General features: G+C 38.1%; 2 protein-coding genes across 3 annotated transcripts; both read left to right on the forward strand.

The window, feature by feature from the left end:
* Positions 1–2,098: 2,098 nt before the first annotated feature.
* Positions 2,099–5,343, forward strand: LOC133851251 (tubulin alpha-1 chain). The gene is made up of 4 exons (XM_062287582.1): positions 2,099–2,313; positions 3,643–3,877; positions 3,962–4,332; positions 4,422–5,343. Exons 1-4 carry the CDS (start codon positions 2,221–2,223, stop codon positions 5,076–5,078), a joined length of 1,356 nt encoding a protein of 451 aa, XP_062143566.1. The 5' UTR covers positions 2,099–2,220; the 3' UTR covers positions 5,079–5,343.
* A 2,461-nt stretch (positions 5,344–7,804) lies between these two features.
* LOC133851907 (uncharacterized) lies at positions 7,805–11,112 on the forward strand. 2 transcript variants are annotated; one of them, XM_062288534.1, is made up of 5 exons: positions 7,805–7,899; positions 7,976–8,239; positions 8,776–9,268; positions 9,614–9,822; positions 9,922–11,112. In XM_062288534.1, exons 2-5 carry the CDS (start codon positions 8,168–8,170, stop codon positions 10,894–10,896), a joined length of 1,749 nt encoding a protein of 582 aa, XP_062144518.1. In that variant the 5' UTR covers positions 7,805–7,899; positions 7,976–8,167; the 3' UTR covers positions 10,897–11,112. The 2 variants fall into 2 exon arrangements, with proteins under 2 accessions (XP_062144518.1, XP_062144517.1); XM_062288533.1 differs by having other exon boundaries at positions 7,823–7,899; positions 7,966–8,239.
* The last annotated feature ends 1,831 nt before the right edge of the window (positions 11,113–12,943 follow it).

Below are 12,943 nucleotides of genomic sequence, written 5' to 3' on the forward strand. Positions count from 1 at the left end.
TATCAACAGTATTCACGTAAAGGCAATCTCTCAAAAATAAGACGATCAGATGGAGCTTACAAAAGCAAGTACATGCAAAAAGCCAAACATAAACAAGCAAAACTAAAAAATTATATTAAAAAAACTCAACACCCAACTAGAAATCCATTAACGGGAAAATCTCCCCTGCCCATAAAGGAATTAACTTTGGATCGAACTCAAACCAACACCCGTAAAGGAATTAACCTGGAATAGAACTCAAAACATAATATCACTTGCAATGTACCCGAAATCCTTTTTTCTCTTTTAAAATAATCTTAGCATTTCTCGTGTAAAAAAATATATATACTGCATCATGATTTTATTAGTCACAATAAATAGAACAGATTTGCCCTTTTGAGATTAGTACAAATTCATATGTAGATTTAGGTTGAGTTAACTTCAACAGCAGGACTAAGTTGGTGCGCTACTTGCCGCTCATGGCCAGCTACCCACAGATATCTTAAAGTTTTTAGATATGAAATTTTTCACCTTAGATCTACTAATTTCAGGAGGTCTTTTCACCACACGTTTCATTCCATTGGTTTTTCGGTTCTCTCCTCTTCAATCCACCATCAGTCACTTCACTATCTGGTACTCATGTGCCAGAGCGTGCACCCCACGCGCCAAAGCCCGACGCCATGTGCGCTGATCTCCACCACCAACAACCATCTCTGCTAGTTCCATGTAGTGGTTTAGCCTTCAATGATGATTAGCGATGAGTTTTCGTTATGTTTTCATAATATTTGTATTTTTTTTGTATTTCTGTTTTAATATGCGGTTGGGTTTCGGTCTCCGTAAGATACCTATTCTCTAGAGATTTTGTTCTGATTTTAGTAGTGCATGTTTCACCCCTGCAAAAAGGTTGTTTCTTCCATATTCAAATTAGTGTATGGTTGTATTGGACAAGGTTGAAGGCCTTTGCACAGGTCATGCCCTTGTTTATTGCTTGTTTGAACTTTTATCCGCCTTATGTGGACCAAGCCTTGGTTAGTTGGCTTTGTTCAAGGTAGATAGGACTGAAACCTTTTTAATTTATCTGTAACTGAAAATTCATCATTCCCTCACTGGTTACCATTCACTTTGGTACTGCTTTATTAGATTTGGGTTTATTGTTAGGGTGTCCACCCCTCTGCTTTCATATTTGTAACCTTACTCTTATTGAATGAATATTGTACCTTAAAAAAAGAAGAAGAAGAAGAAGAAGAAGAAGAAGAAGAAGAAAAAGAGGCGAGATGATACAGCCGTCCCCTATCACCCCTTTATTAATTTTTTAATCAAAAAGATCAAAATATGTCACATCAAAGGACATCTTTTGATTAAAAAATCAAAAAGGGGGTAGTGGGGGACGGTTTGTTGTCTCCCACAAATCATTTCCCGAAAAAAAGACAAGAATTTTTCTTCTTTCAGGATCTAGATGGGGCAGACACGTGCAATGTAGTAACCAAGATACATCATTAGTCTCTATTGGGCCATTGTCCAATACACCCAATTCAAGCGACATTGTCACGCCATTTGCCGCATTTTTTGTTAATCCAACGGCTCTCGTTTATTTGAAAAAGAGAAATCTTACATTTATTTAAATTTTTATAAAAAAAAGTCTTATTAAAATGATGTAGAGTTTATTTATTGGTATTCATAACATTTATTTTTATTAATTGTTTATATCATCTTTAATGAATAAATTTCATATCATTTAGTAAAATTATACTTATAAAATTTTAAGTATATGAAACATTTATCATTGAAAAATGCTAAACTTTTTAATTAAAATTTGGTCTTTAAATGATGTATTAAACTTTTATGATAAAGTGATAATTTATTAAATAAAATTGTGAGATATGATTTGATAATCAAGTTTATACAAATTGTTTTTGAAAAGTGTGCATTTCTCCCTTTCTTTTGCCCCGGACGCGGACAATTCAAAGGATAACCATCAAAAAGGCAAAAGCGCGGTTTAAATTTAGGGTGGTTGAATCTGGCCAATGATGATTCACCACGTGCACCCGTACGTAACCACGGTTCGCTAACCGCGGTTAAACTCCTTCCGATTCTCTCCGTCGCAATAAATGTACAGGCGAGAAATCATTCTCAGAGACACCACATTTGTCGCAAACGAGAGGCGTCTTGATAAACGCATATCTCTCTTGTTTCTCTTATCCATCTTCATCTCGTCGATTCCTTTAGTGTTTCTCAGCAAAAATGAGAGAGTGCATCTCGATCCACATCGGCCAGGCCGGCATTCAAGTCGGCAACGCGTGCTGGGAACTCTACTGCCTCGAGCACGGCATTCAGGTACTCTTCTGATTCTCTGAGTCGTCTCCCTTAAGTTTTGGTGCTTAACGTGATGCAAATTGATATATGTTTGCCTGATCCGGGTTAGATGCTCAGATTTGTGACACATTTTGTTGACATTTTGCTTGATCTAGGGGTTCTCTTCTACGTTTGTTCAGATCTAGTAAGGACTTTGAATCTACTGGAATTATTTTGCTGCATTCCAGACTGATACCTATCCAAGCCATTTCAAGAATAAAATGTGACCTATTAACAAATCAACGAAACTAGTTGTTACAACTAATGTCTTGTTCTTGCATAAAAATGTATAAATCGTGACAGATCTGACGAACACTAAACTTGTTAAGATGAAATGGTATATTAATGGAAAAATAAAAGCATTCACGAATAGACATTGATGCTAGGATTATGCATTATGTTTCTGGTACTAGATCCATAATAATAATAAATAAAAAATGATTGTTCTAGAGGAAATGAGACAAAAGATACAATAGAGTCAGTTTGTCACCATTGTTTTTTGGTTTAAAAAAGTGTTCTGATATAAATTTATAAACCTTTTTTTTAATGTTTTTGGGTGGAGTCCACATTTGATAAAAAGCAATTATCACATACCTTTTTATTTTGAGAAACCCAAACAAATATTGTCTTACTTATAAAAAAATAATAGAAAAAATTAATAAGAAAAAAAAAAGGACAATCCCCCCCCCCAAGCACAAGGATGGCTGTGCGGCCACCCCTCCTCCACTTAGGGTGACCACACGGTTTTCCTTTTCTTTTTATTTTTTTTGAAAAAAAAAAAAAAATTAACATGAGTTAGCTATTACATCTATAAATGTTAGGCACATGTTTTGTCAAAATATTACTGCAACAAGGGAAGAGTACATATTTATAAAAAAATTGTTGTGTTTTGAGTGTTTTGTATTTTGAGTAGTTTGTTTATATATTTGTCTTGAGAGTAGAAAACAAAAAGATTAAGATTCATGGCCTTAATAATTTAGGCTTGACAATCTGAAAGTAACATGGAAATTTTGGTGAATCCAATTATGCAAGTGTATTCACAAAATTTAGAAGTATAATCTGACTTGAATGCCTTTATAAAAGAACATTTATGGAATTATACCATGCTTCTTTTTAACTCCTTGCTAAGTGGATTGATCTCCTGAAACTTTATTCGTGCTCTTTTTATCAATGTTTGAGAGCAGTGTTTTCAATAGATTTCATTTGATCTGATTTCTAATTGTAAAAATGTGATTTTCATTCATCCTAAATTATTAGCATCTGCATTTATTCTTAGATGAGACTTTTATTTAATTCTATTTTGTTTCACAGCCTGATGGCCAGATGCCAAGTGACAAGACCGTTGGGGGTGGTGATGATGCTTTCAACACCTTCTTTAGTGAAACTGGTGCTGGGAAGCATGTCCCCCGTGCAGTTTTTGTGGATCTAGAGCCCACCGTCATTGATGAAGTTAGGACTGGAACATACCGGCAACTCTTTCACCCTGAACAACTTATCAGTGGCAAGGAAGATGCAGCTAACAACTTTGCTCGTGGCCACTACACCAGTAATGATTTCTCACTTAATCTTTCCCTCTATACTTTTTTATCCCTGTTTCGTATCAACTGCTTACATGTCTCATTTGTTTCAGTTGGGAAAGAGATCGTTGATATTTGCTTGGATCGTATCCGAAAGCTTGCTGACAACTGCACTGGTCTGCAAGGGTTCCTGGTTTTCAATGCTGTGGGTGGGGGCACTGGTTCTGGTCTTGGCTCCCTTCTACTGGAGCGACTTTCAGTGGACTATGGCAAAAAGTCAAAGCTTGGGTTCACTGTGTATCCCTCGCCGCAGGTTTCTACCTCTGTTGTTGAGCCCTACAATAGTGTCCTCTCTACCCACTCCCTTCTGGAACATACTGACGTTGCTGTGCTGCTTGACAATGAGGCCATCTATGATATCTGCAGGCGCTCCCTTGACATTGAGCGCCCCACCTACACTAATCTTAACCGATTGGTTTCTCAGGTATTGCTCATCTTTCTCTTTGAATCCAACAATTGTTTTCTCTCATTATAGGAATGCTTGTTCCAATATGCATTTTTTGTTTGTTTCAGGTGATATCATCACTAACTGCCTCTCTGAGGTTTGATGGTGCCTTGAATGTAGATGTGACTGAGTTCCAAACTAACCTGGTCCCATACCCTAGGATTCACTTCATGCTTTCATCTTATGCTCCTGTCATCTCGGCTGAGAAGGCCTACCATGAGCAGCTATCAGTGGCAGAGATCACCAACAGTGCTTTTGAGCCTTCATCCATGATGGCTAAGTGCGACCCTCGCCACGGCAAGTATATGGCTTGCTGTCTGATGTACAGAGGAGATGTGGTGCCCAAGGATGTCAACGCAGCTGTGGCCACTATAAAGACCAAGCGCACCATCCAATTTGTTGACTGGTGCCCTACTGGATTCAAGTGTGGTATCAACTACCAGCCACCAACTGTTGTTCCTGGCGGCGATCTAGCCAAGGTTCAGAGGGCAGTGTGCATGATCTCAAACTCCACCAGTGTTGCTGAAGTGTTCTCACGCATTGACCACAAGTTTGACCTTATGTATGCAAAGAGGGCGTTCGTTCACTGGTATGTTGGTGAGGGTATGGAGGAAGGTGAATTCTCTGAGGCCCGTGAGGACCTTGCCGCCCTGGAGAAAGATTATGAGGAGGTTGGTGCTGAGGCAGGTGATGATGAGGAAGGTGACGAGGGAGAGGAGTACTGAGAAAGAATGCTTGTTTAGTAGTCAAGCATTCTAATGATTCAGTTCTGTGGTGATGCTGACTTGTGTTTTTCCTTTCCAAACTGTTGGCTTCTTCTTGTTGCCCTGGATTCTATTTGCTGTTTCACGCTGACTTGTGTTTTTCCTTTCCAAACTGCTGGCTCTTCGTGTTGCCCTGGATTCTATTTGCTATTTCACTTAGCGTGAAACAGCCATGTTCGTTGTTTGGTTTACTACTTTAATCATATGAATGTGGCCTTTGTTATAAGCTATGAGTTTTATTTGCTGTTTCCCTTTATTGATTTTTGGTATCTGTGGAATCTCTTGAGGCTTGGAGCCCAAGGGAAGTATGCTTGATTTAGTCTCCTGTAGTTTGTCCTTTTTGTTTTTTGGCTGGAGAAATTACTTTCGTTTGAACGTTGGTATTTGGTAACGGATGTTTAACACTATATGGTTGACCAGGTAGCTCTTTAGAACACTCCTCCATTAATTTTTGTTGATAGGGATAATAAATTTAGGCGGTAAGACTGAGCATCTGGTTAAAAATTAGCCCACCTGTCATACCTGCCCGCCCGTAAGGTTATTGGATGGATTTTCCCCTCATCACCCCAGGCGGGGGCATGTGGCTTTTAAACTCTCTGCAAGCCCACCGGAGCTCACCCTCATGCGAGGAGTTGTTGTGCACTTGTTGTGATGGTGTAGTGAATGAATCAAATTTCTTTTATAAAATGTAAACTGAACATCAGAGCTCGAAATTGAATATACTCCATTTCTACGACAAGATGCATAAACTGACTTCTACAAAACTGGGTCATACCTCAAAAGCTATAATTCCCTAGGACAGTAGTTTATGTTCAGAGGTAGGGCTCTCCTCACCCACAACATCGAGGGACAAGAAATCTCTCCATTTGAAACAGAGAGAATTCTCTCCATTTAGTGTAATAGTGAAAGTATAGTTATCTTTTTATATTTTTATAGAATGTGAAAAAATTACACCTTCACTTTTATACTAAATAGAGAAAATATCTCAATTTCAAATGGAGAAGATCCAAATTCCAAAAATCGAGTGATTTGGCATGACACTCGATCTATTGCTGGAGGTTACACTTGGGAAATGGTGTATCTAGGTCCTTATTGGGTCGTTTGGGTTGCGATTCTTGGGGTCCTGTCATCCGTCGGCCCAATAAGTCTTCGGCTTGTCTGTCAGTCTTTCTAGTGATTCCGGCAAGTGACTATTCTTAAGGGGGCTGTCGGTAGTTGGACCCTCCACTTATGATAAGCATGGGGGCAATAACAACTCTGTGGGCTAAACATCACCAGACTGCAACATGGCAACATCGGTGGATTGAAGCTTACTGTCTTGAGCCCAAATTGATTGATGGGGCACTTTCTACTTGTACCGTTTTGGACTTAAGATTGGGCTTTGGATTTGACATACAACATGGCATTTTTACGATTGGCTTGAAGCCTCAAGCAAGCAACCTGATCCCACCCACCCACTCCCACCCACTTCGTTCAATCAATTGGTTCCCGGCTACCTTAATCTCCTCGCAAAGGACACGTGCAGGTACATTATAAGAGGCATCGGGGAAAGGACTAATTTGTTTGTGCATCCTGTTCGGAACAAAATGGACTTTGACCAGACAACCAAAACAGAGAGGAGGGTGGTCTTCCACGCACCAAGACGTTCCTTTCCATACTCTTGCTCCCCCCACCGTCCCTCTTTTCTCATCTCCTACATATTTTTGAAATGATTATTAAATTAATCTTATACATACTCCTCCCTCACAAATGGTCACTATTTTATCTACATCTTTTTCCTCCTACACACCTCTTTCACTTCATATATATATATATATATATTATTTGATTTCAATCGTGTTAATTATTAAAATATGTTAATTATTAAAATGTAAAAGACGACAACAATTCAAGTAACCCTTACTATTTTTTGAAATATAAACCGTAGAGTGAGTTTTTAAATTGGTTAAATAGTACCTCCGAGCTTTTTCAATAATATGGATTGCCACGTTGGCTTGCACGCGTATGGGAGGTTTCCTCCTTGGGCCGCGCGTGTGGGCCACGTTCCGCTTTTTCGGCTGCGTTCGGTGCTGTTCGGTGTTCGCTGGTGGTCGGTTTGAGCAGAGATATTTTCGGGGATGGCGCGTGGCCTCCACGCGCCGTCTCTCCGGCGACGGAATTCCTCCCCGACGGTGGCTCTGTTTGTCTTGAGTGTTTTCTGTGCTGATTGTATATTCCCTAGTTGTCTTGTTTCACAGTGTCTTTGCAGTGCACAAATATTTTCTGAATTTATTTATAAGTGTGGAGCTTTAAGAGATATTCATGTAATATTTGTGTATTGTTGTAGATAACTGCTTTGTCAGATTTATTTCTGACTTTGGATGTAGGGGTGTCTTGTACCTCTTATTCTATCTCTGTAATGCCTCATGGCTTTCAGATTTGTAAGGAGCACATGCTTCTTTGTTAAAAAAAAAAAAAAAAAGAAAAAAAAAAAAGAAAGAGGATTGCTACGCTTATGAAAAAATTATAATAAAAGTTTAAACATTCCTGGCATTTTTCAAAAAATATAAAGATTCGGAAAATAAAATTGTGCTCCACATCATCGCTACCATATAAAAATCTCGCACGCATTTAATGCAAATGACCGTATGACGTGCAACCCTGAGACAGCAAATGGGGCAGCACATTAGTGGGACTGTTTTTTAACAGGTGTCGCTCCTGAACATCAGAAGCAAATCAAACAGTCGACGCATTCCTCGGGGGGAGCCTTAGGATTTGGCTTTTCTTCTTCTTCATCTTCTTTGTATGTGTCTATTTTGTTTTGTTTTTTGAGCTATAATTTTTGTAGTTGGTCTGATAAATCATATAGCTGGTTGCAGCAAAGAAGAAAAAGCTGCAAAAGATTCCGTCACATTCTCTGGGGTTGAAATAAGACATTGGAGCTCTTTTTCCAGGCCCTAAACGCTACTCCCACTCTCTCACCTAAATGGGTAGTATAGCATTACAGCTACAGCAGTGACTTCACTCTTCGCCCACCAAAATAAAGGGCAAGTTTTTGGTCTTTTTGGGTCATGGAAAAGAGGAAGAAGGATCAAACCCTTGCTTGCTCTGCTAGTCAAGAACCTGAGACAAATGGCCTCTTGGTATGAAACTCTTTTCATTCTCTCCCCCTCCTTTGTTTGCAGAAAAAGGGTTTGTTATTTTTCTGATTTAATCCCAGATTTTGCTAAACATTTTCTTTTCTGGTTCTATCTTCCCTCCATTTTGATACACAATGACTAATCTTTCTTCTTCTTTTTTTCCCATTGTGCGTTTTGGTATTCAGCAGTATAAATTGCCCTAACAAAATCTAGAAAAATGCTGTCTTGCAAGGGTTCTGTCATCTTTCTGAATTGAAAATGGTATATGGCATGCTATTTATTTGTAATCCATTTATTTAAGCACTGATTATTATAGACAAAGAAATCATATCTGTTGAGGAGCTTCTTCTCACAATTCCATTGTTTAGAAGTGCATTAATATCTTACTTACATTTTGGACACTGAAAAGATGCTTCATGCTTATATTTTCCTGTGACTGGAAAATGTTTGAAACCCATATGTAGATATCTTTATTGAACAGGATTTATTAGTTAATATTACTTCATGTAATCTATTAAAATGAGTATGATCGTGAACAGACCAAGGAAGACCGAGGCCAACCCAATGTTGCTCTTGCGACAAAGACTAACATAACTGGTAGCCCTTCGTATGACAATGCACTTTCCCTTAATCAGCAGCACCCACCAGTTCTACAATGGCCATACACAGCTCAACATGCTGTGGAGCAGTCCCCCTTAATTTCTAAACCCTGTATTCCCACTGAATCACCTATGATCCTAAACCAATGGCAGCAATTATCACATCTTCAACAGAATCCCGCTGGCCACCAGGACCAGCAGGGACAGCCACCACATTTTGTTCAACCAACAGTACCATTTTGGCTGCCCCAGCGGCCGGTTTACCCATTGCCTGGAGTGAATGCACCCACTATTCCGCCGTTTGCTCCCCTTGGAACTACTGATACTGGCTGGCAAGCTCCTGGTGCTCTAGGAGGAGGAACTTCATCAAAAAACCAACCCCAGATTCCCAATTTCTGTTATCAAGTTGGATACACGTATCCGGGCTTTCCAGGTACATGTGCAATTTCAGTCATTTTTTATGCTATATGTTTGGCTTTATTAACATCTTAAACCATATCTGACTATTTGATTTGGGTAAATTGTACTCTACACACACACACACACACACACACACACATATTGAATATGAATGGGAATCAGTTGATTAATAGTCAACAGTTCAGGAATGATTTGCAATTTACAGAATATTAGTGCTTCTTCTTGAACTAGTCCAGCTTATGCAGCAGAGTTTTCCAGATAATTGTTTAATGGCCAATGAATAAGCATAATAATAACAGCAGTAATTAATTGCCGCTATTATATGAATGTATGAAGGAAGCGATTTTCCTGGTTACAGGTCCTTGGGATCACTCATCTTGGTGGGGTCAAGCACAACAATCACAATCTCCTTGCACTTATGCTTTTCCGGGAGCATATGGCTCATTTTCTTTACAACCTCCGCCAATGCCCAGTTGTGCAGCATCCCTTGGACAATTCTTTCAAAGAGGAATAATCAGGCCTCCGGCAAAACTTTCTCAGAAGCATCAACAACTCTGGGATGCTCAAGTATGAGGTTTTTTCTTCAACTCCTATGATGTTTAGTATAATCTCATAATTTTTCTGATTACGAGTAAACAAGCTGGATTTTCTGGTGCGAGGTTGCAGTCGACAGAGAATGTTCAGCTATGGAATGTAATTAATCTCTTGCAATCAGAAATCACTGATTACAAGAACCGGTTAGTGAAGCTTGAAGCAGAAGTCTCAGCTCTGAAACCAACAGTGGAAGAGGCCACTGCACAAGTTGTTGGGTTTGGTTCTTCTGGGCAACCACCAAAGAGAGGGAGACCAAAGAGATCATCAGTCAATGCATTAACTTCGCCAAGTGAGTCTCATCCCCGAGCTCGAGGTAAAAAGCATCCACCTGCCCGAGCTCAATCTGAGAGTAAATCACATATTTTTGAGAAAGTTATCCTTAATAAGGTGGAAGATAAACAAAAAGCATCTCACTCCACTGCCACTATGGAGCAAGAAAACATTGGAGAGATCTCGAATATCGTGGCACCTCACTCTAGTGGCAACATGGAGATCAATGGAAACAATCTGATGATGCCTGCGTTCCACAATCCAGTGCATCAGGAATTTACTGGAGTCCAAAAAGGTGGATTTGGTCTCAACTCCTCTTCAGAATTGCACAGTAGTGATGAAAAGGTCAAGAAGTTGAAAACTGGCTATTCAATTCTGTCTCAGCAAGCCAAGGGGATGAATATCAAGGGCGCTTCCACCATTTATATGGGAGCCCCCGGTAATGGGAGTCTTGGTTGGCATTCTAATATCACCTCTGAAGACTCTGGAAGAAATTTGATAAACATAGGTTCTCAGGGTTTCTACAACGATGGCAATATAATAAGACAAAAAGGAAAGATCATTCCTGGATGGGGTTATGTAAATGAAGAGGATGCTTCTGAAGAGCTTGAAGATGCTGTGGTAGGATCGGCTAAGGATGAAAAAGAGGAGGAAATGGAAGATGATGCCAGTTCAGGAGCTGAAGAAATTGCTCAAAAACAAGATGAGGGTGGCTACAAAATGGATGGTGCAGTAGGAATTAGCCCTAAAGGTCTCCCACCACATAATACCTGGTGATAGTTTCCACTTTTCTTGCACTCCTGTCTAGATTGAAAATAGATGTTGGCGGTAATGAAAACTCTGCTTCATTGGGCCAAATTCTTTCTTTAGACAGAAAGGTTTGCCCAAAATTTTGTAGGGGAGTAGGATGATTTAGCTATGCTAAACTGAATACAATTGGAAATGAGTTTATAAATGCTACTACTGTGTACTTACTCAGTTCTGTTGCTAAAATCCCTTGCCTTTCTTCCTCTTTTATATGCAACTCTTAGATAATATAAACAAGAATTTAGGCAAAACAGTTTCACAACCATGACATAAAAGTGAGTTTTTTTTTTTTTTTTTAAAATATATATATATATATATATTTTGCAAACAAACCCCAAGCCCATAGTCAAACCTGAACTAAATGCTTGAGACCTGGGTTTCCTCCTGGCCAAGGTCAGCCCAACCCAGCCTAGTATATGACTATCTCATCGCCAGCCGACCTAACCCAGCCTAGTATATGAATAATGAATATCTCATCGTCAGCCGACCTAATTCCCCAATCAGGCCTAATATATATAAATATATATTTTAGTAATGCTCTATTTTTTATCAATTGATATGATATATTTTAAATGACTTATCCTTTTGTTTTTTCAAAAAAAATTTACTTACACTCCCGAAAGTATAAGTGATTTTACGATTATAATCTCGAAGTTTAAAAATTTGTAATGTCACTGTCCTATGTTTTAGCCTTTTTAATTTCACTTCTTTTTTATTTTTTTTTTAAATGCCAGTTTCCGAGCAATATGTAAACAGTGAAATATTTCGGACCCCAAAACCTTTCCCTTCTTTCTAATTAAATAGTTTTTATGTTGAGTTTCATGAGAGGAGAGCATATTCAATGAATAGACTCTAGATAGTTCTTGACTCAGTTCAATTCCTGTACCAAAGAATATAAATAAATGGCTGCTCCTTCTAGTTGTCCAACTTGGACAATTCAAACCTACTCTTGGTTGGTTACTGGTTTTGGGTGTAATTAAATGCTATTATGTAGGCAGATTTTTTGTACGGCCCTGAATGATTTAAAATTGTTATTACTTTTTACTGGAATTTTTTTTTTTTATGAATAAGCTATCTTAATTGTTGTTTCTTATTTCCCCTCTCATGCTAACCACAAATTGTACTAGGCTGACCATTTTTTTTTCTCTTTATTTTTTATTAAGTAAATTGAAGAATACAAAATTTTAATTAGATTTATTAAAAGAATCCCCAACCTACCTAAAAGAAAGAAAAAAAAAAAAACCTGCAAAGACCAAAATTTTCACCAAACTAGATTGAAATAATTTGTTTTAACTCAGCCTATTAAGATGACATGAGTTCAAAATGCAAGTGAGAATCAACTTATTTAATTTTGTACTAAGACGTTTGTGAAAATCACATGTATTTTGGACCAATGTCATTTTAATAGGCTGTATTGGAGAAAATCTTCTCAATCTAATTTAGACAAAAACTTTGGCCCATATGTAATAGAATAGACAATTTATAAATGTGATAAAGTAGTTGAGAAAAATTGAGTTTGGAGTGATTCATATAGAAACACTTATATATATATATATATACACACACAACAAGAAACATATTAGAAGTACAACAAACACATAAAAATGGCCGGAGAATCCAATAATAAGCCTCGAAACAACTTGCTCAATGTAGATAAAAAGAAAATTAAAAAAAAATAATGTATAAGATAAATAACACAATCCTATAAACTTTTAAGACAGAAGCCGATTAAAAACTATCCAAAATTATAAAGAATTAAAAATTGAAAAAGAAGGTGAGACCCGCCCAATTAACTCAGCTTTATTAATGCCCAATGGCCTACAATCTATATATATATATATATATATATATATATATATATATATTTGTTTGGAGGCAGTTGAGTATAGAATCATAGCCTATAAATTGAATAGGGTACCAAAGTCCAAAGCCTATAATTTCTATTCCCTACCAACTTACCAAGCGTCCTGCGTCACAGCCTATCCGGCTACCCACAATTCCTCGTAGAAGGTCCCAC

The sequence above is a fragment of the Alnus glutinosa genome, chromosome 12 (genome assembly GCF_958979055.1).
Source record: "Alnus glutinosa chromosome 12, dhAlnGlut1.1, whole genome shotgun sequence".
NCBI classification, from domain to species: domain Eukaryota; kingdom Viridiplantae; phylum Streptophyta; class Magnoliopsida; order Fagales; family Betulaceae; genus Alnus; species Alnus glutinosa.

What these genes read in the sequence shown, in the direction of transcription:
- LOC133851907 (XM_062288534.1), top strand. Translation starts at nt 8,168, where the DNA reads ATGGAAAAGAGGAAGAAGGATCAAACCCTTGCTTGCTCTGCTAGTCAA. An exon ending in CTGAGACAAATGGCCTCTTG is followed by an intron (nt 8,240 to 8,775) that starts GTATGAAACTCT and finishes GATCGTGAACAG; the next exon opens with ACCAAGGAAGACCGAGGCCA. An exon ending in AACAACTCTGGGATGCTCAA is followed by an intron (nt 9,823 to 9,921) that starts GTATGAGGTTTT and finishes GCGAGGTTGCAG; the next exon opens with TCGACAGAGAATGTTCAGCT.
- LOC133851251 (XM_062287582.1), top strand. Translation starts at nt 2,221, where the DNA reads ATGAGAGAGTGCATCTCGATCCACATCGGCCAGGCCGGCATTCAAGTC. An exon ending in GCCTCGAGCACGGCATTCAG is followed by an intron (nt 2,314 to 3,642) that starts GTACTCTTCTGA and finishes TTTGTTTCACAG; the next exon opens with CCTGATGGCCAGATGCCAAG. An exon ending in TGCTCGTGGCCACTACACCA is followed by an intron (nt 3,878 to 3,961) that starts GTAATGATTTCT and finishes CATTTGTTTCAG; the next exon opens with TTGGGAAAGAGATCGTTGAT.